Source organism: Eumetopias jubatus, unplaced genomic scaffold (assembly GCF_037043125.1).
Source record: "Eumetopias jubatus isolate StellerSeaLion01/CBP00866 unplaced genomic scaffold, mEumJub1_p1.0 scaffold_1, whole genome shotgun sequence".
Taxonomy (NCBI): Eukaryota; Metazoa; Chordata; class Mammalia; order Carnivora; family Otariidae; genus Eumetopias; species Eumetopias jubatus.
The window spans coordinates 12226440-12252599 of record NW_028274807.1 but is presented as its reverse complement, the minus strand read 5'-3'; the positions used below and the strand labels follow the sequence as shown (position 1 = coordinate 12252599).

The window sequence follows — 26160 nt, the reverse complement described above, 5'->3', positions numbered from 1 at the left end:
AGGGAACAGCTCTGTGAAATGCAAGTTGGATACAGACAGCGGAGCCTCCACATAGCCGAGTCAGTCGGCGGTCTTCAAGCAGGTGACCTGCGACTGTGTTTTCCAGAATCTTCAGTCTAGTCAGAGACTGGGGTCCTGTCAGGAAAGGGCTGCACCAACCACAGTAACAACTATGGTCATCCTTCTATCTATGAAAGTTTTAAATATTCTGCTATTGAGATTAAACTCCCAATTTTCTTCATCAGTGGGTATTTGTGAGCAGATTTTAAAAATCAGGATACATGTATCCTATACAAAGCATACAATAATAAACATTAATAGTTGTCTTAGAAAAAGAAGAGATGACAGTAAAACAGATTACTTGCAATAGGATTGTAAATCATAACTTACCGACGACTTCATCATCTGGTTGAAAGAATGATACCTTGCTTCCAACTTAAAGAGGGGAGAAAATTAACAATTTTTATTGTGAGGTTATCAAATACCACCCTTACTTAACTATTACAATAAATCCATGGGTTTATAAAAAAGTCACTAACTCAGAGAAAAGGCCAAGAACTTCTAGGATGTTTTGATGGTCAATAATAAAGACTGTAGGACACTTCAAATCTGGATTCTGCACACAATTCTCCAGAAAATCTGGGCCATGTGGCTGTTGACACCACAGAGGAGTATGTCTATTTAGCTAAGAATGAAGGAATAAAGGAAAATAATCCACTCTGCAGCTCTTATGATGATTACACTGCTTTCCACACCTCCTGTGGTGAGCCCGATCTCCTAACATTATTTTAGGTACAGGATCTCAGACATACAATGGCAGATTCTGGTATGAGTCATGCATAGAATTACTTTGATTTGAGATTATTAGAAATAAATTCAGACCGGTGTCAAGAAATTTCTTGGAACTAGATAGAAATGATAGTTACATTTTCTCTGCACACACAGAGAAAGAGCCTCTACCATCAGCCAGTTCTTTAGAATATTTTTGTTCAAATAGTAACAAGCAAGGAAAGGAAAAACCCAAACATTGTTGAATGCCTACTTGCAGTATCACATTTGATCTTCATCACATTTAACCCATGACGTAGGTATTATTATTCCTAGTTAACAATGAAACTAAGGTAACACAATGAAGGAAGAAGGAAGCTGGGAACCTGGAAGTGGCCTCTTTGGCTGGCGATGGGCAAGATGGTTCCAGAGCTTGTTGGTACTCTGTAAGCAACTCTAAGTTTGATATTCCTACTTTCAAATCTTTTCAGTTTGTTCTTTCTTTGGATCCCTCCTGTGCCATCATCCCCCAATATTTCTGGCTTCCGAGGCACTGTACTTTTCCCTTTCCCTTCAGCTGTTGATCCCAGTCTTCCTGGGATCATTCTGATCCTTTTCAGTTGGCTTCCTTCACACTCCTTTCAGTTGTCCTCCAAAGAGTGGCCTCCTCCATTTCTGTTCTCTCCCTGAGTGGGCTCATGAACTCTGATTTCAAATACAAATGACATGCGGACAACTCTCAAATATATACATTTCTAGCAGGAACTCTCTTACCTTTGAGCTTAAACTCACACAATTGCTTCACAGACATCTCCAGTGAGATGTCACTTAAGTACCTTGAACTCAACAAGTATAAATCTAAACTCACCATCTTCCTCCGAATCAGATCCTTTTCCCTTCTCAAATAGTGGCACCAATTCGTATCTTAACCAGAATCGGGTAAATTACTCCTGGCTCTTAAACCTGCTTTTATTCTCCTGTTCGTTAATTATTCAGTCCTACTGACTTTACTTCCCCCGTATTTCCTTCACACACACCTCTGTCATCACTATCTAGGTTATGGACTTTGTCATCTCTTGCCTGTTAGTCTATGACTCAACCAGTCCTCTTGCCTACAGCCTCAAAAGAACCCTTCATATGGCCACACCAATAGTCTTCCCTAAAACCCAATATGACATATGAGGCTCATTATGGCTCTGGCCCTTGTCTACCCTCCTGCCTCATATTTTGGAGGTAAGGAATCAGTGTTCATATTATTAAAATATTTTGTTTATTCTTTTATTCTGCTATTTTTAAAGGAGAATTTTCTTGTCAAAATGTTTCTCTGCTGTCAAGTATCTTGCCTCTGACTCCTGCCCAGAACTTTGCTTTTGCTCTGGCAACACCAAACTCTGTAATTCTTATAATATATCACATTATTACTTGCTTCTGTCTTTGTTCATGATATCCTCTGTGCCGAGTATGATTCTCCTCCTTAGTGTCTGGTTAATGTACCCAAGAAGTCTTCCTGTTTCTTCTGGCTGGGCTGGGTAGCTCTTTTCTGAGCTCTCATAATTATCTGCTCATGTGGATGTATCTGTCTTTCCCCTAGACAGTAAATTCATTGAGGGCAGGGCCTCTGTCTCATTTAATATTCCAAGCACTTAGCAAGTGCTCACTAAATGTGGTATAAATGAATGAATGAATTAAATGACAGGACAATGATCATGTTCTGGCGATTAGAATCCTTATTTTTATTTTCCTACGGTCTGAGCAGAAGGAAGAAGAAATGAAATTAAGAGTCAAATATATTACAGATTAAAATCACAGGTAAAACTCAGTCTAACTCATATTACATACTCATTCATTCACATATGCAGAAAGAGCAAACGTACTGATTGATCGTGAACTACCTATTAGCAATGAATATGAAAAGTAGGTCTTTTTAGAAACAAATTATCTCAAATATTTAGGATTACTGTCTTGCAAGTTAAGACCACTATTTACTAAATAAAGCTTACAAATTTTTTTTTGATTTAAGGCAATCATAAAATCTTACCTGCTTATTTCTCTCCAGAACCCATTTTTGCATGAGCAGACTGCTTTTAAATGCTCAATTTTAGGCAAACTTAAAAAACTGAATGTGAATGTAGTTACTATTATAAATTTTGGCCCAAAGCCAATCTATACAAGTAATTTATGGTTTGTAAACATTATAAAAAGAACAACATTGGTCATTCCATTGAATATGATTACTCATGGATTTAAATATATAATCCTCAAATATTTATTAAACTCTAATAAGCTTTTTTAATTATAAAACACCAATTAAAAATACATAAATAAAAATTAAAAAAATACCAATTAAGTTCCACTTTTCTTTTTAATTAAAAAAGGGAAACATTTCTTTATAATTATGTACATAATTTTATGTACTGGTAAACCAATTAGCTACCATTTAATTCATTCCTCTTTTTTTTTAATTAAAAAAAATTTTTTTTTAATTCATTCCTCTTTGAAAATAAGTGCAGATATTTTCGTCTATAAACTTACCATCTAACACAATTCCAGCAATTTCTCTCCCAACAGGAAAGAAATCTTTCTCCATCTTCATTTCTGCCAGAAGCTAAATCATGACAAAGACTGTTTACTGTTAAGAATAAATCCTGGCCTTTTCTCATACATAAGGAAAGCAAGAGCAAAAATCAGACCACAGAAAAAGCAAATATGATTTAATTTTTGTAGTTAATAACTTCACAAAATAAGTTTCTACCATAGGAAATAATAAAGACAAAGCAAATTACTTCACAAAATAAGTTTCTCTCTATAGTAGGAAACCAAATAACTTCACAAAATAAGTTTCTCTCTATAGTAGGAAACCAAGAGTTTGCTAAGTAATTAGTTGATCTGTAGAATTTATGTATGGATATTATTATTCAAATCACCAGCAACATCCTTTGTTTAGCATTTTTACTTGCCAAGTATGAAGGGAAATTATGGCCAAAACTGTTCTTGGTTGACTAAATACTTTTTACCAGTCACTTCATTCTGGTGGGGCAAAGGGAATTTGGAGAGGACATTGTTGAATAAAGGAGATGTAGCCAGTGAGAACAAAAGGTTCTCCATTCCAACATCTTTGGACACCATCTGAGCGTTTCTCACAAGTCTTAGGTAAGGGGCAGGTGGGAAAAAGTGATGGATATAACATAAGGGAAACTGCCATATAATTTCAGATTGGAGTTTCTTTTTTTTAAGAATAGGTTATTAGTTTTTAAAGATTTATCTATTTTTTGGGGGGGGGCAGAGGGAGAGGGAGAGAATCTCAAGCAGACTCTGTGCTTAGTGTGGAGCCCGAAGTGGGGCTTGATCTCACAACCCTGAGATCATGACCTGAGCTAAAACCGAGTCAGACGCCCATCCGACTGTGCTGCCCAGGTGCCCCAAGGATAAATTATTTTTTAAGAGGTAAGTATTTTGTTGGGTTCTGAACCATTTAGGTACTTGACTTTTAAAGTGGCAGAGTGTATATAAACCTGTAGTTTAAGTTCCTACCATTTATGCTTTTATGATAATACTGGAAATGCTAGGCATATTTAAAGATATAGGATTGTAGGAACGACAAGAAAAATAAATTGAAATAATTCTTCTGTGTATTTCCTTTATTTTAAAATTTTCCGATCTCCTGGATATAGCTGATTGCCAGAAAAGGCTCTTTTTCAGTGCGGAACTTTATGCTTTTCCTAAGATGTTCCTATGACATGCTTATCGAAATACTGGGTGTTCTACAATATTTCTTTCATGCAGACTTTTACAGAGCTTTAATCATGTCACATCTGCATCCTGTGGTTCATGATCTCAGGGTCCTGGGATGGTGCCCCATATAGGGCTCTCTGCTCAGTGGGGAGCCTGCTTCCCCCCTCCCTCTGCCCCTCCCCCCTGCTTGTGCTCTCTTGCTCTCTGTCAAATAAATAAAATCTTAAAACAACAACAATAACAAAATAATTGCATCCTGGGTCCTTCACCCACCACAGAATTTTCTTACATTACTATGTTGGTGGGCAATATTTCATTAAATTGATTTTACTCTAATTTACTATTTCTTTCTGTTAGACATGGAGATAATTTGCCGAGACTAGGGATTTCAATGAATTTTTCATAGTTTTAAAAAGAACACCTTGGATGGTCTGAACATAGAACCTGGCAGACAAGGAGTAGTAAGTACTAGCACTTCTGGTGAACGGATTTCTAGGCATCTGACTAATTTGCTTTGCAAGTCATGCTCATGTTGTCCAGTGGAAACCTATGACCTTGTTCTGTGATTTTCCTAAATGTGACTATCGCAGAAAACTTTTAGATTCCTAGAAATTATGGCAGTATAATCCAGTAAGTTAAGGGTCCAATGAAACCATAGTATTAATCTTTACGAAAGTGAGTAAATGGACCTGCTTAATTATCATGGCACGTTTAACCACACTTTATTTACTATTTGAAGACTTTTCATGTACCTCCTGTCAATAAAGGACGATTACTGTGGGGTGGTATGAGGTTGGGGATGTGTAAGTATGAGCAAGAGAAAGAAAAAGAGACATGACAAGAAGAATATGAACCCTTTCTAAAGACGAGAAATATCTACAGAACAGTTAAGAAACCACTGATTAGATTTGTAGTTTTATTTTTACTATATTTATAAAAGTAATTTCTTCCTTGGGGCGCCTGGGTGGCTCAGTTGGTTAAGCATCTGCCTTTGGCTCAGGTCATGATCCCAGGGCCTGGAATCGAGCCCCATGTCAGGCTCCCTGCTTAGTGGGGAATCTGTTTCTTCCTCTCCTGCCCCTTCCCTGCTTGTGCTCTCTGTCTCTTTCTCTCTCAAATAAATAAATAAAATCTTAAAAAAAAAAAAGTAATTTCTTCCCTAATAGGCCTTAGTAATTATAAATTCTCACCCTTTCACAATGTAAAGGAGTTGATAAAATATTTTCCTATAATAATATAAAATGTCTGACGTCAGTTAGATAATAATTTAATATAGAAACACACAAACTGTCATTACATTTTTTTCCCTAGCTGTTTTAGTCTTCTAAGGGTGTTAATTTTTTGGCACTCAGAAGTCAGTTATCATTATATATTTGTACACTAAATATACCAGGAAACTCTCATTTGACTTTTGGTCAAAATAAAAGCATCATACCTTTGTATTTATCTGGCTCAGAGCACAAGCTTTAACTTGAACTTTCACATAGTTATCCTCTATAACAGGAAGATTTTCCTAGAACCAAATAACACATTCCTTTGAGAACATGCCTTTCTGTTACGAAAAATGTCATACATAATTGAACAAAATGAAACAGACCCCAAATCTTATAGCTAACTTAACTGAAAAAGCCACAAGTAATTATCGCATAGTATATAATAAAAACAATGGAAGGGGAATTTGGGGGTAAAATGTTTAAAAAGCCATAGTTATTTTAAAAATGTATAGATACCAACATGGATATATGTGTAGGTAGTAAATTTTTAGGGTAAAAAGGAGAGCAACAAATACTGTACTTTATTTCAATCTAAATAATCTCAAACCATCAAATCTTCACACATAGAGGGATATCCTTATACGCATGACGATAGCCTTCACTGATTTTGGAATTTTCTTAATGCTATAGATGAAGTTGCTTGGTGTTACTTGTGTATCTTTTATTTAACTTACCTTACTTAACATCTGTCTTAGACATTTCAGCATGCACCAAGGGATTTTGGCATCAAAATACAAACTTAAAGGATCTTAATTACCCCACTATTCCACAGCTAGATATACTTCAAAGGCAAAGAATCATTCACACTCAGGCACTCAATGTCACCCACCTGTATTATTTATGAAATATATTATCACTTCTGCCAAATAACCATATCCTGGTACCAATAATTAAAATATTCCCCTCAACTCGTGATATGCCCAAAAATTAGATCAAAAGCTGGGTAAGCATAGCTACTTTTGTAGCCCCTCCCACAACCTATCAAAGAGATCACTGTTTTATTTGACTTGAATACAATACTCTGAGAGTATCTCTTTTTAAGTTTCAGATTTGATAGTTATTTGGGGATATTATGAAGATCTTCAATATTATTGATAAATGTGTAGATTTTACTCATGATTGTATGAACCTATAAATGATTCTTCCTAAGAGCCAATCAAACCTCTGAGACCTTCATCCTGACTCAATGGTAGAAGACAAGCTGTCTGAGATTTTGATTCCTGACTTAACTAATTTTGGAGTTAGTAAAAGATAACAGAAAAATTGGATTGTGTTCATGATCCAGAAATTCTTATTACTACCATGAAATAAATACAGCACATAGTTTTGGGCCCTAAGTTGACAGTGGAATGATTTTGGCTTGCTACAAACCTTTCAAACAATCACCAGTATATGAAAATTCTACTACCTGTTTTAAAGTGGGCAAAAACAAGAGACAATTTAGAGTTTAGCAAATGAGGTAATTTTGCAAAGCTCAGAATTTAGTGTGGAAAACAATGCCTTTCTACCGCTTTTATTTTACAACATGGGAGAAATATTTTCTGAAATATGGCTACAATCTGAATACTCACTTTATTGTGTATTCTGAATATGTATTCTGAATAGTCACTTTATTGTGGTATTCTGAATAAAATATAATTTTGCAACTTATAAGACTATCAAGGTTGTTCTGTTTTCCTAATATGCTTTATACCACCACCCTGAGAAACTAAAAACTCTTCTGAAGCAACTCTAAAAAATAGTTATACTATAATATGGAGCACCATTTTCACATAAGATTAAAGGAGTTTGTAAGTTTCATTTAAGTAATTTTTTACTCGGTTCCACTCAAAATAACTTATAAAAGGTCACTTAAAACTGGTTCTATTATATATAGAAAATAAACCACCTTTTTCATTTAATAATTAAACAATTTTTCTTACCCTTTCTTGAAATATAAATGTTATTTCTTCATCTGTAGAACTCTTTTGAAAATATAAGCCTTTCATAGTCACCTAAAAAAATTCATACATATATATATATATAAACATGAAATAGAATGTTCTTCCAGACTAAAATGAAAGCAAAACTTGAAAAATAATGGTGGCAAAGGATAAAATGACAACTATAAATGTAGTTTCCAAACAAAAAATTTAGATAATAATTCTTGAAAGTGGTCAAACAAGAGAATATGCAATAATCTCTGAGTATATGTTTTACTAAGAATGGGCTGACAGTTCAACCTTTCACACCAAGGTGAGCTGGTACTTAATTTCACTTTGTTCTTCAATAAAAATTATTAGATGTACTTAAAACTTTTACGAGGGCCACAGATCTCAATTTTCATTACCAAAGGTGGCATTTAAAGGGCTTTCAATGCCTTTTTTTAATATTTATTTATTTGGGAGGGAGAGAGAGTGAGTGAGCACGCAGACAAGCGGGTGGTGGGGGCAGAGGAAGAGGACCTCAAGCAGATGCCCTGCTGAGCACAGAGCCCTACAGGGCTGGACCTCACGACCCTGAGATCAAGACCCTGAGATCAAGACCCTGAGATCAGGACCTGAGCGGAAATCAAGAGCATCTCTAAGGATTCCATAATTGTTTAATTTTCATAATATAGTTGACTCTTGAACAACATGAGTTTGATCTGCACAGGTCCACTTATACATGGATTTTTATTTTTTATAGTACAGTACTGTAAATGTATTTTCTCTTCCTTATGATTCTGTTAAAATTTTCTTTTCAGTAGCTTACTTTATTGTAAGAGTACAGAATATAATACATATAACATAGAAAATATATGTTGACTGTTACCAGTAAGGCTTCCAGTCAACTATATGTAGGCTATATTAGGAGTTAAGTTTTTGGGGAGTCAAAAGTTACATGCAGATTTTCAACCACTTGGAAGGCTGGTTCTCCTAATCCCAGATTTGTTCAGGGGTCAACTAAAATTCTATGGCAAGACTATTTTTTAAAAGTATAAAATACACACAGCCAAGTTCACGGATCCTAAATGTATTGCTTACTGAATCTTGCAAAGTGAATATGGCCATGTCACAGCAAAGAAACACGGCATCACTAGAACTCCAGAAGCTTCCTTGTTCCCCTTCTAGTCACCACCTTCCCCTCTGAGAGATACTCAACATTCCAAGTTTTAACACCACAGATTAGTTTTGTATGTTTTTGATTTTACAGAAGTGAAATCATACTCCATCATGTCCGGTTTCTTTCTCTCAATATCACATCTGTGAGCATCATCTATGCTGTTTCCTGTATTGTGGTTCATTCATTACCCTTGTTATGCTATATTCTATTGGGTGATTAAATTATTATTTATCCATTCCAGGCAGACATTTGATTGTTTCCATTTTGGGTCTTTTACAAACTATCCTATTAAGAACATTTTTTAAAAAAATTTTATTTTATTTAAATTCAATTAATTAACATATGGTATTTTCTTAGCTTCAGAGGTAGAGGTAGGTCAGATGTTAAATTAATTCTAACCGTTTGGTTGCAGGTGTGTGTATGTCAGTGTGTTGGCTGTGGTGGCAGGGGAGAGGGGAAAGACCTAAGCACAGACAGGGTAGCTATGTAGTCCCTATAATTTTTTAAAGATTTTATTTTATTTTTCTAAGTAATCTCCACACCCAGTGTGGGGCTTGAACTCACAACGCCGAGATCAAAAAGCACACTCTACCAACTTGAGTGAGGCTGTCGCCCCCCTACTTTATTTTTATTTTTTTCTAAAGATTTTCTTTATTTGAGAGAGAGCACAAGTGGAGTAAGGAGCAGAGGGAGAAGCAGACTCGAGCGGGGTGAGGGGCAGAGAGAGAGGGAGAGGCAGGCTCTCCGCTGAGCAGGGAGCCGACATGGGGCTCAATCCCAGGATCATGACCTGAGCTGAAGGCAGATGCTTAACTGACTGTGCCATCCAGGCGCCCCATCCCTGTGACTTTAAATCCAGCCTCTTCTGCCTGTCTTTCACGGCTGTCTAAAATGCATACTCCCTGTCTCTAATCTACTTTACTCCCCTGTTTTCCTAACACACATTCTCTTTCTGAGCTAGTCAGTGTGACCTCATACCATCTGGTCACCCCTCTCTCAGGACTTCCAGGCACTGCTTCGTCTCTGAGACTGTGCCAAACTTACTCTACAGATTCTGTCAAGTGAATACAACTCAAGTCCTACTCCTCTGAAATCACCCCAGTGACACGCAATCTACCCTATCTGTTCTGTACTTCCAGATTTCGTTACATACCAACAAACAAAACCATGCTTTATTCACTTACTAACTAGCAGGTTTTCCCATGCTATTACTTGGAAGAATCAGTATCTATTATTATTAAATAAAGAAATCACTGCTCCTACTCAGTCTGGAGCTACTAGTAGTTCCTTTTTGAGAAATGAAACAATTGCATCAACACCTTGATTTCAAAGCAGCTCCTGTTGTAATTCCAGAAGCCACTGTCTTCTCTGCCCATTGCATTTTTTTTAAAGATTATTTACTTTTTTTAATAATCTCTATACTGAACATGGGGCTCCCACTCACAACCTGGAGATCAAGAGTCGCATGCTCCTCTGACTGAGCCAGCCAGGCAACCCTGCGCAATGCTTCTTAAAACATATGGCCTGTTTCCCAGATCAGCAGTCAGATGGGCCTCATACTGCATGTACCCCAATTTCAAAGATTCTGGAAGATAAGTGCTTGTTTGTAGCCCCAGTGTCCCCTAAAGCAAATATTATATACATAATAATGTCAACATTTTTAGTCAGATTGTCCTAAATGGTTCCTCCAAATTAAGTTAAAACTGGCCTGATTAATAGAAAAAAAAGTAGTTTAGTTGGTCCAATAAAAAACCACGTGGGTGACTCAGACATTAGGCGCCTGCCTTCGGCTCAGGTCATGATCCCAGGGTCCTTGGATTGAGCCCCACATCGGTCGGGCTCCCTGCTCTGCGGGAAGCCTGCTTCTCCCTCCTCCACTCCCCCTGCCTGTGTTCCCTCTCTCGCTGTCTCTGTCAAATAAATAAATAAAACCCTTAAAAAAACAAAACAAAACAAAAAAAACACGTGGGAACAAAAATATCCTCAAAGTTACAAAGTGAAGAAAGAAAAGTGTTTTTAGAAAAGTGGCCAGAAAAAATTGAGGAAATATTATTTACTTCTTTTGCAGACCACCAAAAGGAATACTGAGTTCTTAACACTAAGAAAATGGTAGAATGGATAGTATAGTTTCTTAGGCACTGGTCTAGATTAAATGGAACACTTAGTCCACTATTTAATAAAATTTTTATTGAATGTAAAGCTATTTGCACACAGAAAATAAAATAGCCGAGTATTTTTTTTTAACGGGGGGGGAGGGGTAGAGAGAGAGAGAGAGAGAGAATCTTTAGCAGAAACACGGGGCTCGATCCCACAACCCTGAGATCATGACCTGAGCTGAAATCAAGAAGCTTAACTGACAGAGTCATCCAGTGTCCCAAAATAGCTTAATATTTAATATTTTATAAAATAAAAATATAAATTAAGATGTATAATACTTACCATGCCATTTCCAAGAATGAGTGTCATGTAAAACTTCAAAATTACATGTTCACCTGTAAACTTTGTGAAAAGTGCTACATAAAACTTTTAAATGAAAATAAACCTGTTTAGAGGTGCCTGGGTGGCTCAGTTGGTTGAGCGTCTGCCTTTGGCCCAGGTCATGACCCTGGGGTCCTGGGATCGAGGCCCGCATCAAGCCCCGCATCAAGCCCCGCATCAAGCCCCGCATCAAGCCCCGCATCAAGCCCCGCATCAAGCCCCACATCAGGCTCCCTGCTCAGAGGGAAGCCTGCTTCTCCCTCTCCCACTCGCCCTGCTTGTGTTCCCTCTCTCGCTGTCAAATAAATAAATTAGTTTTTTTAAAAAAGAAAATAAACCTGTTTAAAAATGAAGGCTAGGGGTGCCTGGGTGGCTCAGGTCATGATCCCAGGGTCCTGGGATCGAGCCCCACGTTGGGCTCCTTGATCAGTGGGAAGCCTGCTTCTCCCTCTCCCACTCCCCCTGCTTGTGTCCCATCTCTTGCCGTGTCTCTCTCTGTCAAATAAATAAATAAATAAAATCTTTAAAAAAAATAAAAACGAAGGCTAATATGCCCTATAAAAAGAATAGATTTTATATTTTTTCAAGTACATCAGATTTTAAATATATTTGACAGAAGTCCACAAATTGAGAATTATGTCTTTAATACTTTAAATTTTTACAATGGTCACACATTAGACCTATTAAAAAATCTGGAGAAACAAGTATCAAGACACCTAATTTAGGGGCGCCTGGCTGGCTCAGTCGGTGGAGCATGCGACTCCTGATCTCGGGATTGTGAGTTCAAGCCCCATGTTGGGTGTAGAGATTACTTAAAAATAAAATTAAAAAAAAATCTTAAAAGACAGCTTTTTTTTTTTGAGATTTATTTATTTATTTGAGAAAGAGAGAGTGCACGAATGGTGGGAAGGGACAGAGGGTAAAGCGGACTCCCGGCCGAGCAGGGAGCCCGATGCAGGGCTCCATCCCAGGACGCTGGGATCATGACCTGGGCCAACGGCAGAAGTTAACTGACTGAGCCACCTAGGCATCCAGACACCTGTTTTAAATAATTTTTGGTACAAAGAAGAAACACTTGAATATAACGCTTCAAGAAAGCAGTTAATAAAAATACTGATCTTTAAAGGGATTTCTAAAAAAACCAATGTGAAGAAACTTTGAATGGTTTCATTTTCGTTCTAACAGCAATGTAAATGCCATTTGCTCTTCTGCTCCTTAATCTCTCAAGGAGCTCATCTATTAATAACTGTAAATAAAACCTCTACAGATTATTCCTTATCTATACTTTCAGACCAAAAGTCTGAAGTATAGATAAAAGATCTAGCTCAAATTCAACAGACATAAAACTGGAGTCATCTTGGGGCACTTGGGTACTCAGGCAACCAATTCTTGATTTCAGTTTAGGTCATTATCTGGGGTTGTGGGATCGAGCCCCACATCCAGCTCTGCACTCTGCAGTCTGCTTGTCCCTCTCCCTCTGCTCCTCCCCCCACTCTCTCTCTCCCTCTAAAAATAAATGAAATCTTTTTTTTTTTAAGATTTTTATTTATTTGAAAGGGAGAGAGAGCCTGAGCGGGGAGGAGGGGCAGAGGGAGAAGCAGGCTCCCCACTGAGCTGGGAACCTGACATGGGACTCGATCCCAGGACCCTAGGATCATGACCTGAACCAAAGGCAGATGCTTAACTGACTGAGCCCCCAGGTACACAATAAATAAAATCTTAAAAAAAAAAAAAAAACCCAAAAACAAAACTGGGTTCACCTTTTCCCAAAACAAGACTTTGTGGTACTAATCTTCAGTCATCAAGGATATTTTAGAGCCTATCATAATTCCTTCCTCTGTGTTATTGACCCAAGTTTCCTTTTCCTTTATGATGTCCTGGCTCACCTGTTTACTTTTCGTTTTGATGGGTGTTAGCACAAGCAATGTGCTAATATTGCGATGCCTCAGGACTCAGCTATGGCCACACACTGCTGAGTGGCTTCATTTCCTCCCCTCATCCAATCCATCTATGGAAAACTTAATTCCTGAAAGTCCAAACTCTAATATGCTCACATTTCTATTAGTCCCCAATGCCAACTTTGCAGTACTGTGGCCACATGGGGTCAGGATTCAGTTATAGTATTTCTAACCCACCCTCTTTTTAAGGAAATCAAGGATATATTGTTAAGCAGTAGGCTACAGAAAAAACATGAAGTCAGCACTAAAATGTGGCCCCATATGTTCATCATGATGCCAGGATTGGTGCACAACATTATTATACTAGTCAGCTGGATTGTGAGGGGGTAACTCTTCTGTTATATTGAAGAGGTGACTTAATATTAAGTTTTATCAATGTTCTTAATCTGTGAGAATTTTCATACATATCCACATATCAGATAAAGAAATATGTCAAACCACATGCTCAATTATTTGGTTAAAAAATTTGGTTAGCATAATCAAAGTAACTAGATGGAGGTTTGGTTCAAATGTCATTATGTTGCAGGTTGTGGAGAATGGTAGTCCTAACTAGATGAGCTCCCTCTGCCTCTTCTTCTTCTTTTTTTTAAAAGATTTTATTTATTTGAGAGAGAGAGAAAGTGAAAGAAATCATGATCAGGGGGAGGGAGAGGGAGAAACAGACTCGCTGAGTATGGAGCCTGATTTAAACAGAGGCTGGATACACATTTACAATGGCTTCATAAACGGGATTCAAGCATCAGTTGGAGAGAATGGGGGATATGATGACCATATTAAAGCTACAGCCTCTTCTGATTATGGCAATGGTGTAATGTGATGAATGACCTTTTCCCCTTTATGCTAGCTTAACACTGGGACAACGCAGGTGGTGATGAGGGAAATAAGCAATGGAGGAATCCTTTCTAAATCTCTACCACACTCTCCCTTCTCCCACTGATTTAAACAATCATTTTTTAACTAACATTATTGCAGTTTGTAAATGCTTATTTAATTTTCCAATCCACTATAGGATCTTAAGAAACCATTTCTTGCTCCAGAAGCAAAAAAGGATTTGTAATTTTAATTAAATATTTACTAGTCAATCCACAATGAAGAGAAAATAATTCACAAGATGTGTATTTCTTACAATGTAGAAATAGAAAATAGAAATGTATTTCTTACAATGTAAATATTTTGCAAAATATCATATTTTAGCATGTGTAGATATATGTATTTTTGCTCTTCTAATCATAAAACTCACCTTAGCATAGTACCGTTCGGTGGGCCTAGAGGGGGTCTGGGGTTGGGGTGCAACACCAACCACCATTCACCCTAGGGTTGCACGGTTCCGCGAGGCGTCCAAAGCCCAAAGCCCCGCTTCCCAAGACACAGAACCCAGGTCCGGGGGCTCACCTGCCTCCGAGCCGCCCCAACGGCCTGCGTCTTCCCCACCGCCACCTTGGAGTCCTTTTGCAGAGGGCCCGCAAACAAAACCAAAAAAACACTGTGACTCCACAGTGAAATATTTTAAGAATTTCCAAGCTTTCCCATTCTTCTTCAGAGAGGTACACAAATGCATCAAGACACATTACTGCCCAGGATATAGTACTGGGGAATTAATATCTTTTATTATTTATAATACAGCACAGAAGGGCACCTGAGTGGCTCAGTCGGTTAAGCCTCCAACTCTTGGTTTCAGCTCAGGTAACGATCTTGGGGTCGTGAGATGGTGCCCCAAGTTGGGCTCTGAGCTCACTGCAGAGTCTGCTTGTCCCTCTTCTGCTTCTACCCGTGTGCTTGCTCTCTCTCTCTCAAATAAATAAATTAAAAAAAAATTTTTTTAAAGATTTATAATATAGCATAGAGATGGCTTCAGTTGGTAGAGCATACAATTTTTTTTAAAGACTTTACTTACTTATTTTATTTTATTTTTTAAAGATTTATTTATTTATTTGAAAGAGAGAGAGGATGAGAGAGAGAGAGAGAGCACACGAGGGGGGGGAGGGTCAGAGGGAGAAGCAGACTCCCCGCTGAGCAGGGAGCCCGATGTGGGACTCGATCCTGGGACTCCAGGATCATGACCTGAGCCGAAGGCAGTCGCTTAACCAACTGAGCCACCCAGGCGTCCTTTACTTACTTATTTTAGATCTAGACAGAGAGCAGGAGCAGGGGGAGAGGGACAAGCTGACTCTGTGCTGAGCGCACAGCCCAACACGGGGCTCCATTCCACCCCTCTGAGACCACAAACCGAGACAAAATCAAGAGTCGGACACTCAACCAACTGAGCCCCCCAGGTGCCCCTAGAGCGTGAGACTCTTGATCTCAGGGTCCTGAATTCACGCCCTATGTAGGGCTAGAGCTTACTTTAAAAAATGTATGTATAGCATGGAATATTTATAATACTACCAAAATATGTCACTCCAACTGATAGGCAAATTGACCTTGAGGAAACCCTCTCTGTTTCAAGTCAGAACATTTCATCTGCCATAAACTGGAGCAGAGGCATCAATGAAGTGAAATTATTGGTTAAAAAATAATAATCATACACTGCAGTGGTTGACAGGATTTAGAAGTCAAAACTGACCTGAGTTTGAATCCTGGTTCTCCTACTTCCTGGCTGTATGGCTTTAGACTTCTAAATTTTAACCTTCTAGACCTTAGATTCCATATCTACAAAATATCATAGTAGTTACCTCCAAGGGTTGTTGTAAAGATGAAGCAATACAAGCAAAGCACTCAGTACAACACCCAGCACAAAATAACCGTTCAGTAAGTGCCGGATATTTTTGCTATTATTTCTGCAAACTGGGCAGAGAACCTCTCTAAAGTAGTTCCCAGGCCCATCTCACAGAGCAGCAAAGAGTTTGATCACATGCAACTGTTCGAGCTTTACCACCTTTTAATTTCTGCAGGGGGCACCTAAATCATCTGGACCTGCGCTGGCCAATAACAGCGGTGACTAGTCCACAGGTGGCTAAGGAACATTTGAACTGGGCCTAGTCAGAACTGAGACGTGTTGTCAAGGTAAAACACACATTCGATTTCAAAGACGGTATAAGGAAAAAAAAGGAAGAAGAATTGAGGCGCCTGGCTGGCTCAGTCTGTAGAGCAGGCGATTCTTGATCTCGGGGTTGTGAGTTCAAGCTCCACGTTGGGCGTAGAGCTTACTTTAAAAAAAAAAACAAACTAATAAATACAAGCATTTATAATATTTCCATTTTAAAGTATTTGATTATGGGATGAAATGGTAAATTTTGGATATATTGGGTTAAACGAAACATTGTGAAAATTAATTTCATGTGTTTCATGTTTTTTAATGTGGCTACCAGGAAACTTAAAATTAAGTGCCCCGCATTATATTTGTATTGAGCAGAGCTGATGTAGAACACCCTGCTACTCAGAACGTGGACTAGCAGTCACCCGGGAGGTTGTGAGAAAGGCAGTCTCGGCCCCGCCCAGCCCTACAAATTCAGCATCTGCACTTCAACATGATTCTAAGGTGACTGTCACGCCTAGCTCCAGAGTTTTTCGCTGTTTACCTTAAGAAGGCAAACCCGGCCGTATAATCACGTAAATGAGAATACCCTTGCTTTAGGTAATTGTTCACCGAAAAAGGAAAGTGAAGCGGGGGCGGAAAGCGGTGGCAGAGACGGAGTACGGGAGAAAGAGAAAAGAAACTCACAACAAAAGGAAAGCTGGGGGGCAAAAATCGAACCTGGGAGATTCGGTGAAAGGGAACTTCGACTTTTGCTTCTATAAATGTAGAGGGAGATGCAAACTGAGCTAAAACCAACAATCAAAACCTGTAAGGACCAGGAAATCGTCAGTCAAGTCCTTCCCGTTGCTCAGCTAAGCTAGGCCCGGGCCTGAGGGGGTCTGGGGTTGGGGTGCAACACCAACCACCATTCACCCTAGGGTTGCACGGTTCCGCGAGGCGTCCAAAGCCCAAAGCCCCGCTTCCCAAGACAGAACCCAGGTCCGGGGGCTCACCTGCCTCCGAGCCGCCCCAACGGCCTGCGTCTTCCCCACCGCCACCTTGGAGTCCTTTTGCAGAGGGAGCCCGCCCCCGCTGGCCCAGGCGCTGCTCCCATTGGTCAGGCTGCTCGTCACTCCTGGACCGGAGGCTGCGGAGAACGCCATAGCAACCGAACTCGGAACTACATCTCCCGGAATGCTCCGCCTGGAGGAGAAGCGCCGCGCCAGTGGCTACCAATAAATGGGCGAAATTGTAGTCTCCCGGATAGGTTCCGTTTTATGCAAATTTCTATTAAAGACCCCACCCTTCCTCATTCCAACCGTTTGCCCTACCGCCTTCCCTAGACTATAACCCGCGTCTTTTTTGCCTCTACGTTCTCTCCTTTAAAACCTTTTGTAACTAATGTAGCTGAGTGCATCCTAACTAGTGCCTCGCACGACAACGGACAGATGCACCAAAACCATGCAACAAAATCTCCATAAGCCCCGTCAGGGAAATCCCAGACCAGAAGCTTTTGGTTACGCCTTCTGGGAAGGGGGCGGGAAGAAAAAGCCGTCCTACACCCACCCCCTTTGCGCCTGCTGATTGGTTAATTTGGCTGTCACTCCGTCCTTTTCCATTTTTTTAAATTGCCCCCTCCCTCGTCCCTGCAGTGGGCGGGCATAGCGGTAGGGGGCGGTGAGGAGGTGCGGGCCTCTTCTTCCGATTGGCCAACTGTTGGTTCCCACCCACCTGTGGGCGGAGATGGAGGGGTGGATGAAGGCGGGAGAGGCTGCGGAGGGAGATGAGGAGATAGGTGGGAGCGAGGGAGCGAGGGAGGGAGCGAAGGAGGTAGAGAAGAGCGGAGCAGAGGGGAGGGAGCGCAGCTTGGTTGCTCCGTAGTACGGCGGCTCGCGAGGGAGAATCCCGAGCGGGCTCCGGGACGCACGGGCAGGCGGGCAGGCGGGCGGGGATGGTGTGCGGGGCTGCGGCTCCTGCGGCTCCTGCGTCCCTCCCCGCGGCGAGTAAGCTGCACTGATTTGTCCCTGGGGCGGCAGCGCGGACCCGCCTGGAGATGAGGTGAGGAGCGGGCTGGACGGCGGCGGCCAGGACGGGGAGGCGACGGGGGGCGGGGGTCGGCGCGGGGGTCGGCGCGATGGCCGCCCGGGGCGCCCGTCCCCCGGGCCAGCGCGCGTCCCTCGGGCCGCCCTTCAGCCTTTGCCGTGTGCCCCGGAGGCGCGGCACCGGCCACCCCTGCGTCTCGTCCTTCCCCATCCTCCCGGGGGTGGCGGCGGAGCGGCCGCCTGGCCGGCTTATCGGCGCCGGGAGGCCGGGACGCCGCGGCCGGCCGAGGGGGTGGCGGCCGCTGGACGGGCTTCGGGCTGAATGGGCGTCCGCAGCCCTGGCCGGCCGAGCGGGGTGCCTCCCTCCCCAGGGGGCGTGGGGGCGGTCGGCCCTTCCAGGGCTGACCTCGCTGCCCTCGGCCGCCTGAGCGTGGCGGGCTGACCAAGCCTCGCCTCCCCGCCAGCCTCTCGGGGATCCGGAGCTCGCGGGGAGCGGCATCGCACCGCCCGCCTCTCCCTCGGGCCTCGAGTCCCCGGCTCATCTCTTTTTCTCTGTCGTGTGCCTGCAAAATCCCTGTCAGTGAAGGGCAGTCAATGCCGTTTCGTCCCGCCGGGGCTGACTCTGATGGTATTTAACAGAAAGCGGCTTTCCTTTCCGTGGGAGCGCGTCCCCGGGGTCTGTCGCTTCTCCTTCCCTTCTTTACGCACAGACGCGGTCTTATGGTGTGGACCCAGGGCACAATTGCGGTCTCTTCTTGCTTGAACGAGGAAATGTAATCAGAATCCCCAGGAAAAGGAAACCGACGAGGAATGGGTTGCAGCTTCCTTTACTTCTATTTGCCTTTGGATTAGAAAACAACTTCGCAGATAACACTTCCTATGGGCATCTTTTGTTGTGATTCAGACTAAAGAAGGCTTTGCTTTTGAAAAAATAAATTAGAGTCTTTTTCTGTGGAGTGGGTGGCTATGGAGATTTTTGATAGCCTCTTAATATGAAAGTTTCCTTTAGAACTTTGTCATCATCAGTGCTATTCTGAAGGCAGCACCAGCCTGAAAATTTAAATATATGCCTACTCCGGACAGATGCATTTCTTTGTGCTTATCTCCTGGATCCTACTCTTGCTATATCCGTGGTCAAACGTACAAATAATATAAGCAAGTACAATAAGAAGAACAGATAATAAAAACAGATACCATACAAACAGATGCATCTGGAAAACCTCAGTGCCGTTAACGGAGAGGCAATGTTACTAATACCTTTGAACGGATGAAGAACAGGCTCAGAGATCTCATGGATTAGGTAGTGGACAGGATCTGAGGTTAGGAACTGGGGCCAGGACCAGCAGGCCAGCTGGTTTGTGAAGTGCTACTCTTAACCTCTAAAATGGGAGGGATGTGTTTGTTGGATACCTTAATTTTTAGATGATTTAAGGTGCAGAAACTTAAAACCCTCCCTCAAAGTTAGGATTTCTGCCTATCTCTGAGAACAAAATGCTGTTTTTCCTTAAAATTTTTTTTTCTAGTTTACATGACACAGTTGTGTTGTACTGGTGGGTGTTTGCTTATTATAACTAAAAATGCACGTAATTATAATATGGAAGGGAATTTTTTCTGTAGGAGGTTGGTAAAGAACCTAGGAACTTTTAAGTAATCTAAATTGGAAATGAGGGACGCTAATTTAGTGGTGGCATTAAAACTATTTAAAACTAATTCAAGTAGCTCCACTAAGGAGCATTTCTGATAGATTTTTTTTAAATGGTATTTCTTTATCTAAGAATGTATCTGTTGAAATTGCTGAGGCACATGGCACCTTCACAATACTCTATTATTACTATTCTGCCTGAGTAGGAGAGGAAATGAACAAATTTTTGATGTACTTTGGAACCCTGTGGATTGTTCAGATACTAAGCATTGTGAAATAGGGCATAAAATGAGTGGTAGCAAGTTAGTTCCGTGAAATGTTTGTCCCTCTTAGCATTTTTTTTTTTTTGCGGTTGACTAGAAATTTCCTTTTTCTTAATGATTATCTCTTCTGTTGGTAGAACTCAAGTTCATCTTTTCACCAAATGCCTAGACTGAGGCAAATTCAAATCTCCCATAAGACGTAAAGGAGGAGGTGCTGGTAAATTGCTCCATTCTTACTCATCTTTTTTTTTTTTTAAAGATTTTATTTATTTATTTGAGAGAGAAAATGAGAGAGAGAGAGCACGAGAGGGAAGAGGGTCAGAGGGAGAAGCAGACTCCCCGCTGAGCGGGGGGCCCGATGTGGGACTCGATCCCGGGACTCCAGGATCATGACCTGAGCTGAAGGCAGTCGCTTAACCAACTGAGCCACCTAGGCGCCCCTTACTCATCTTTTTAAATTTGCTAGATTTGTGAACTATACAGAGCTAAATACAGGAGGTTTGGGTTTATGATAATCAGTTCAAATTCCACTGCCATAGAGCTATTCTCTTCTGAATAATCATTTTATTCTGAATGGCTCCACTTACTGGTGGGTTTCTCAAAGTTTGGACCTCAGATCACTTAGATCAGCATTAAGTGAGGTTCTTGTTAAAAATAGAGGGTTTTGGGGGCACCTGGGTGGCTCAGTCGGTTAAGCCTCTGCCTTTCGCTCAGGTCATGATCCCAGGCTCCTGGGATCAAGCCCTGCATAGGGCTCCCTGCTCCGCGGGAAGCCTGCTTCTCCCTCTCCCACTCCCCTTGCTTGTGTTCCCTCTTTCCTGTCTCTCTCTCTCTGTCAAATAAATAAATAAAATCTTTAAAATAAATAAATAAAAATAGAGGGTTTTTGTCACCTCACCTCAGAATCAGACTCCTGGAGGTGGGGCCCTGGAATCGGCTTTTTAAACAAGTTCTCCAGGAATTTCTCCTGGGATAGTCAAGTTGGAGGACCATGGACACTGTGCCTCCTTCTCGCTGAGCATCTCCTCAGACCATCTCCTGAAATGGACAGCAGATATTTTAAGTAACACACTAAGTTTTATACCTTAGGCTGCTAATAAAAATCTGACTATAACCTTCAGATATATAATGCACCTATAATAAAGGTTTCAGAAGAGCAGAGATTTTGGCTCATCATTCTATCTCCAGTGCCTAGAATAATGCCCAGAGGAACTCCATTAAATATTTATGAGTGAGTAACATGGCAATGAGGCCACGTTTTAAAACCTTTTCTTGTAAAATTAATCTTATTACTTAGTCATCACTGATTTTATAAATTAGGAGCCACATGTACTATGCCTGGTCATTTCCATAAGTTTGGTTGGCTCTGAAAAAGAGAGAACCTTTCCCAAGCATAGCCTGCTCAAGGTGATTAAGCTGGAAAGAAGGCTCCTATCAAAATACTGCTTAGAAAAAAAAAATACTGCTTAAAGACTCAAAATGTAAATTTAAGTCAAAGTGTAGTGGTAAATCACTATGTTATCACGATCTCAAAATACCATTTTTAAAGCTATGATAAGCCCGAATAATGCTGTAAAAATTGGTTTACAAAAAAATACAGAAAATTGGTATGTTTTCCAATTTCATTTTTCATCCTAATAAAATATGACCTTCATTCCTTTCTTTCAGAATCCAGTGTAGGGCCCCATAAATAACAGTTTCTGTTATATAGTTGAGGGTGCTGAACAGTTAGGAGTAAAATTTCTATAGGATATTGGGTTTGACCCCACAGTCTGTGACTTTGATCAGTCCCTTAACATTTCAATGTCTCAGTTTTTTCAGCTGAATGGGAATAATAATAGTGGGTTAAGTTTAAATACTTCAAAGTGCTTACATAAGTTTTTGAGATATCTTCATTCAATGAATGGTAATTATGATGATAAGGAATTGGGGTATATAAGGATATATCAAACTCAAAAACTAACCCATTTAATTCTTGTACTGCTGCACTTGATGGTAGAAATCCATCACCCAAAGTCTCTATTTCTTGATACTAAATATAATTTTTTTTAAAGATTTTTTTATTTATTTGACAGAGAGAGACAGCGAGAGAGGGAACACAAGCAGGGGGAGTGGGAGAGGGAGAACCAGGCTTCCCAAGGAGCAGGGAGCCTGATGCGGGGCTCGATCCCAGGACCCTGGGATCATGACCTGAGCCGAAGGCAGACGCTTAACCACTGAGCCACCCAGGCGCCTCTAAATATGTATAATTTTTAATTGGATAACTAACCATTAAAAGTATCTAATAGACCATCAAGTATTATGTAAATAAAGGTTTTTTTCTAAATAAAGATAAATCTTGTCATCACTTTTAGCTTCACTGTATATTTCAGAACCAAACTTCTTATCAGTTCATATCCCTTGTATTTTAAAGAATTGCATCTTTATGGTAGAAAAATTGAAATACAGAAAAGTAAAAACTATAAAATACTCATAAATCCACTACCTCAGTACATATCTCTCCAAACCCTCTTTTGTGTGTGCATGTGGCTTTTTATATACAATTTTTGGTAACAAATATGGGACTTGCTATACATGATTATTTTGTAACTTCTTTTTTTGGCTTAACATGTTACCATGAATCTTTCCATGTCTATATTGTCAGTTATAATAGTTTAATAACTGAATATGATTCATTTTATATGTCTGTGATAATTTAACCAATTAATTTTTATCAGACATTAGTTTGTTTCCTTTTCCCCCACAGTTAAAACTCTGCAGTGAGTATTCTCCTATGTACACATCTGTGTATACTTGTGAGATTTTTTTTTTTCCTGTAGGGTAAATTTCTAGAAGTGGATTTGCAGGATCAAAGTACAGTACATGCTAAGTGTAAGATTTTTGATACATATTGCCGTTTAGAAAGCTTGTAGCAATTTGCATCCTTACTGTCCTGGCTGAGCTTTCTGTTTTCTTCCCTCCTTCCTTTTTCTGGAATGACTTAACCAGTGACAAATCTAGTGAATTATTATTTTTAGGAAGAAGAAAGGGATGTTAATGTGATGTGTTCAGGAGTGTGATCTGGAAAGTCAAAATTTGTATACCAATAATAGTGATAGTTAACATTTAGCAAGTCCTTTTGCACCCTTTGATAAACACTAACTCAGTCTTCATAAAACTGTCCTTTTTTAGATGAATATGCCTTGGAAACGGAGGTACCAGCAGTGAAGGAACCTAAAGAACCAGCAAGTGGCTGCCCAGCTGTGTACCTCCAGAGCCCAAATTTTCAGCTACAATGTGGCCGGACTGCCCATTCCCTGGACATGAGTTATAGGCATTAGAGCATTTTTACATTCCTGATTTCAGTTTTGGAGTAACCTAGAGGTTCCCTGATGTGTATTAATTTATAGATTTGAGTCCCTCTCATTGAGAAGTGAGTTGTGTAAGTTAGCTCACAAATAAGCCTTGTCTACTGTCTAGCATTCGTCTCTCAAAGCAGCTTGTTATCCTTTCCAATGTGGTGGTTTTCCTAAAGTGCCTCTGCATGAAAAGCAGGGTTAGAGTCCCAGAGAAGACTAGTGAAATTTGAAAAGGCGGTTCACTTGTAATGTGTGGCCTTGCCTTGGAAAGGACTACATGTGGATGTATGATGAGCAAGACAGCTGGGAGTCTGTCCAAACATTCCCACATTGGCCAGTTTGGAGATTTGAAGCGGCCTGTGGAAGCTCACTGCAGGAATGTGAAGGCCTCACTGGAGAGAGATGTCACAGATCCACTGGGAAATTGTTAAAAAAAACCAAACAAACCCCAAACCTTGTATTAATAAATGTGATGGTAGAATATCATTAACATTTTGTTGCCCTCTAACAAGGTGAATTTGAAACAGGTTAATCTATTTGAATTCATCAGTGCTCTTTTGACCTTCTTCTAATAGAATTAATAATCGGCCGCTTATCTTACTAGCTTATTACGCAGAGAGAGCATTGGTGACATTGTTTGGGCTTAAGCTCTCTGGCCTGAGTTTGCTTCTGCTGAGGTAGGACTGCCATAGCTCAGTTTTAAGGGGTCGCTAAAACCCATTCTCACCGTTGCGTGGTGTGGGGCTCCACCGAGGTTGTGGTGTACTGAGTACCCTCACTCTTGCTTGAGTGGCAGAGCCAGGAGTTGAACTGAGGGGTGTGATGGAGTTTTGGATTCAGCCGAATAGGACTGTGAAAATAACAAGGTCATAGCAGTCGGTCAGTAGTTGTTGTTGTTGTTGTTGTTTATCCTTGGTGGTTAAATTAAACGTCCTCTTCTTAATATAGGAGGGCAGTGCTTTTGATCCTCTTGCTTTTTTTTTTTTAAGATTTTATTTGACAGAGACAGCAAGAGAGGAAACACAAGCAGGGGGAGTGGGTAGAAGCAGGCTTCCCGCGGAGCAGGGAGCCTGATGCGGGGCTGGATCCCAGGTCCCTGGGACCATGATCTGAGCCGAAGGCGGACGCTTAACCACAGAGCCACCCAGGCGCCCCTGATCCTCTTGCTTTAATGGGCATTTTGCCTTGTTTTTCTTTCGGTGATGGTCTTGTTCATCCTTGCATCTTGCCTGCAAGTCCGCCTGGTGACTGGTGGTAAGGATTTGCAAGACATTGGTACAGCTCGTGGAATGCAGCCAAGTGGCTTTTAGTGCCATGCTTTAACCAACCTAGTTAAGGAGGACACTGATTCTTTAAAGAGTTTATTTACTTATTTGAGAGAGAGGGCGTGCTTGCATGCGCATGCATGGGTGGAGGGGCAGAGGAAGAGGGAGAGAGAATCCCAAGCGGACTCCATATTGAGCAGGGAGCCTGATGTAGGCTCCATCTCAGGACCCTGAGACCATGACCTAGAGCTGAAACCAAGAATCGAACGCTCAACCCATTGAACCGCTCAGGTGCCCCAAGAAGGGCACTGATGCTTATGATAAAAGCATTGGAAACAAGTTGCTGTGGGATCCATTTGTTTTGTCTTTGTGTGCATGCATATGTGTAGGGCTAATTATTTTTCTCTGAGGCAGATTTCCTGAGCAGTTATATTGTTCTAACAAGGGCAGTGTTTTGTTTTGTAAGCTGTTATATAAACACACACACCATTCCTGTATGTTATCTATAATAATAAGAGTCTGTTCATTGTGGATCCAGTGTTTTATAAAAATCCATTTCTGCTGTAAACTCAAGATAATAGATTTTGAAAACAAGTAATCTTTCAGTTTCTGGAATTATTTAAATTCAACTGCTCCATTCTGGCAGAATTGAAATATTCACCTTTTGGTCACTGACATGTAACAGGCTAGTATAGCTGTATGGCGAGAATGAGAGAAAGCTTGAAAAATACACATCAGTGTATTTTTGGTATCTTACATACCAAGTTTCACTGAGTAAAGGCCCCCCTCTTTTATTTCTCTCCTTTGCTTACGATAAATAATTACTATTAAAGAAAGTCAGTAAATGATAATAAAATTATTATAGGTAGTACTGCTTATTTCCAGATATCTTCAACACAGTCATTAGAATTGTTTTAAAAATCTTTAATTGATTACAGAAATTGAGGAGCAAGTGAAGGTGGTAGAGAGGTTGCTAGAATGTAAGCTTCAGGAGGGTAGAGAGTTTTGTCTGTGTTGCTCACTGCTTTATCCCCAGGACCTTATCCCCGGGACCTGGATGCTTAGCAGTTGCTTGTTGGCATGTTGAGTAGATTAGTGTTTGGGGACCTGATTGTCTAGCGACCAGAGTCACCTAAGTTCCGTGAGTACTGGAGAGACAGGCGAGGAATAAAGGAGACGGGCTGGTTTGGATTTTATTCAAGCAGTAGAATTAGGAAGCTAAGGTAAGTTTTAAGCAGGGGAGTCCCATGATTTGCTTTTGTCCGAAAACATCACTCTGGATGTCATGAGAGTGGGGGTGCCTTGTAGGAGAGCGAGAGAGAAATGATAAATTGGCTCTCCTTTCTGTCATCTGTGGATG

The 26160-nt window shown here is 40.7% G+C and overlaps 2 protein-coding genes across 4 annotated transcripts in view; one reads left to right on the top strand and one right to left on the bottom strand.

Moving 5' to 3' along the window:
- The window catches only part of CRYZL1 (crystallin zeta like 1), a 36764-nt gene extending 19450 nt beyond the window's left edge, over positions 1-17314 (bottom strand). For 2 of the 3 annotated variants that reach the window (XM_028115380.2, XM_028115363.2), the window contains exons 1-5: positions 14687-14740; positions 7697-7768; positions 5936-6013; positions 3301-3373; positions 391-435 (exon numbers count right to left, since the gene is read on the bottom strand). In XM_028115380.2, coding sequence (XP_027971181.2) covers positions 391-435; positions 3301-3373; positions 5936-6013; positions 7697-7762 — 262 coding nt within the window. In that variant the 5' untranslated portion in view covers positions 7763-7768; positions 14687-14740. Of the gene's footprint in view, positions 1-390; positions 436-3300; positions 3374-5935; positions 6014-7696; positions 7769-14686; positions 14741-15857; positions 15944-17263 lie in introns of those variants that run through there. The other variant, XM_028115389.2, reaches the window with a different exon arrangement.
- Positions 17315-18054: 740 nt separating this feature from the next.
- ITSN1 (intersectin 1) overlaps positions 18055-26160 on the top strand; it is a 203743-nt gene continuing 195637 nt past the window's right edge. Inside the window, exon 1 of the mRNA XM_028115148.2 lies at positions 18055-18308. The gene's annotated coding sequence lies outside the window, so the exon portion shown is untranslated. The remainder of the gene's footprint in view (positions 18309-26160) is intronic.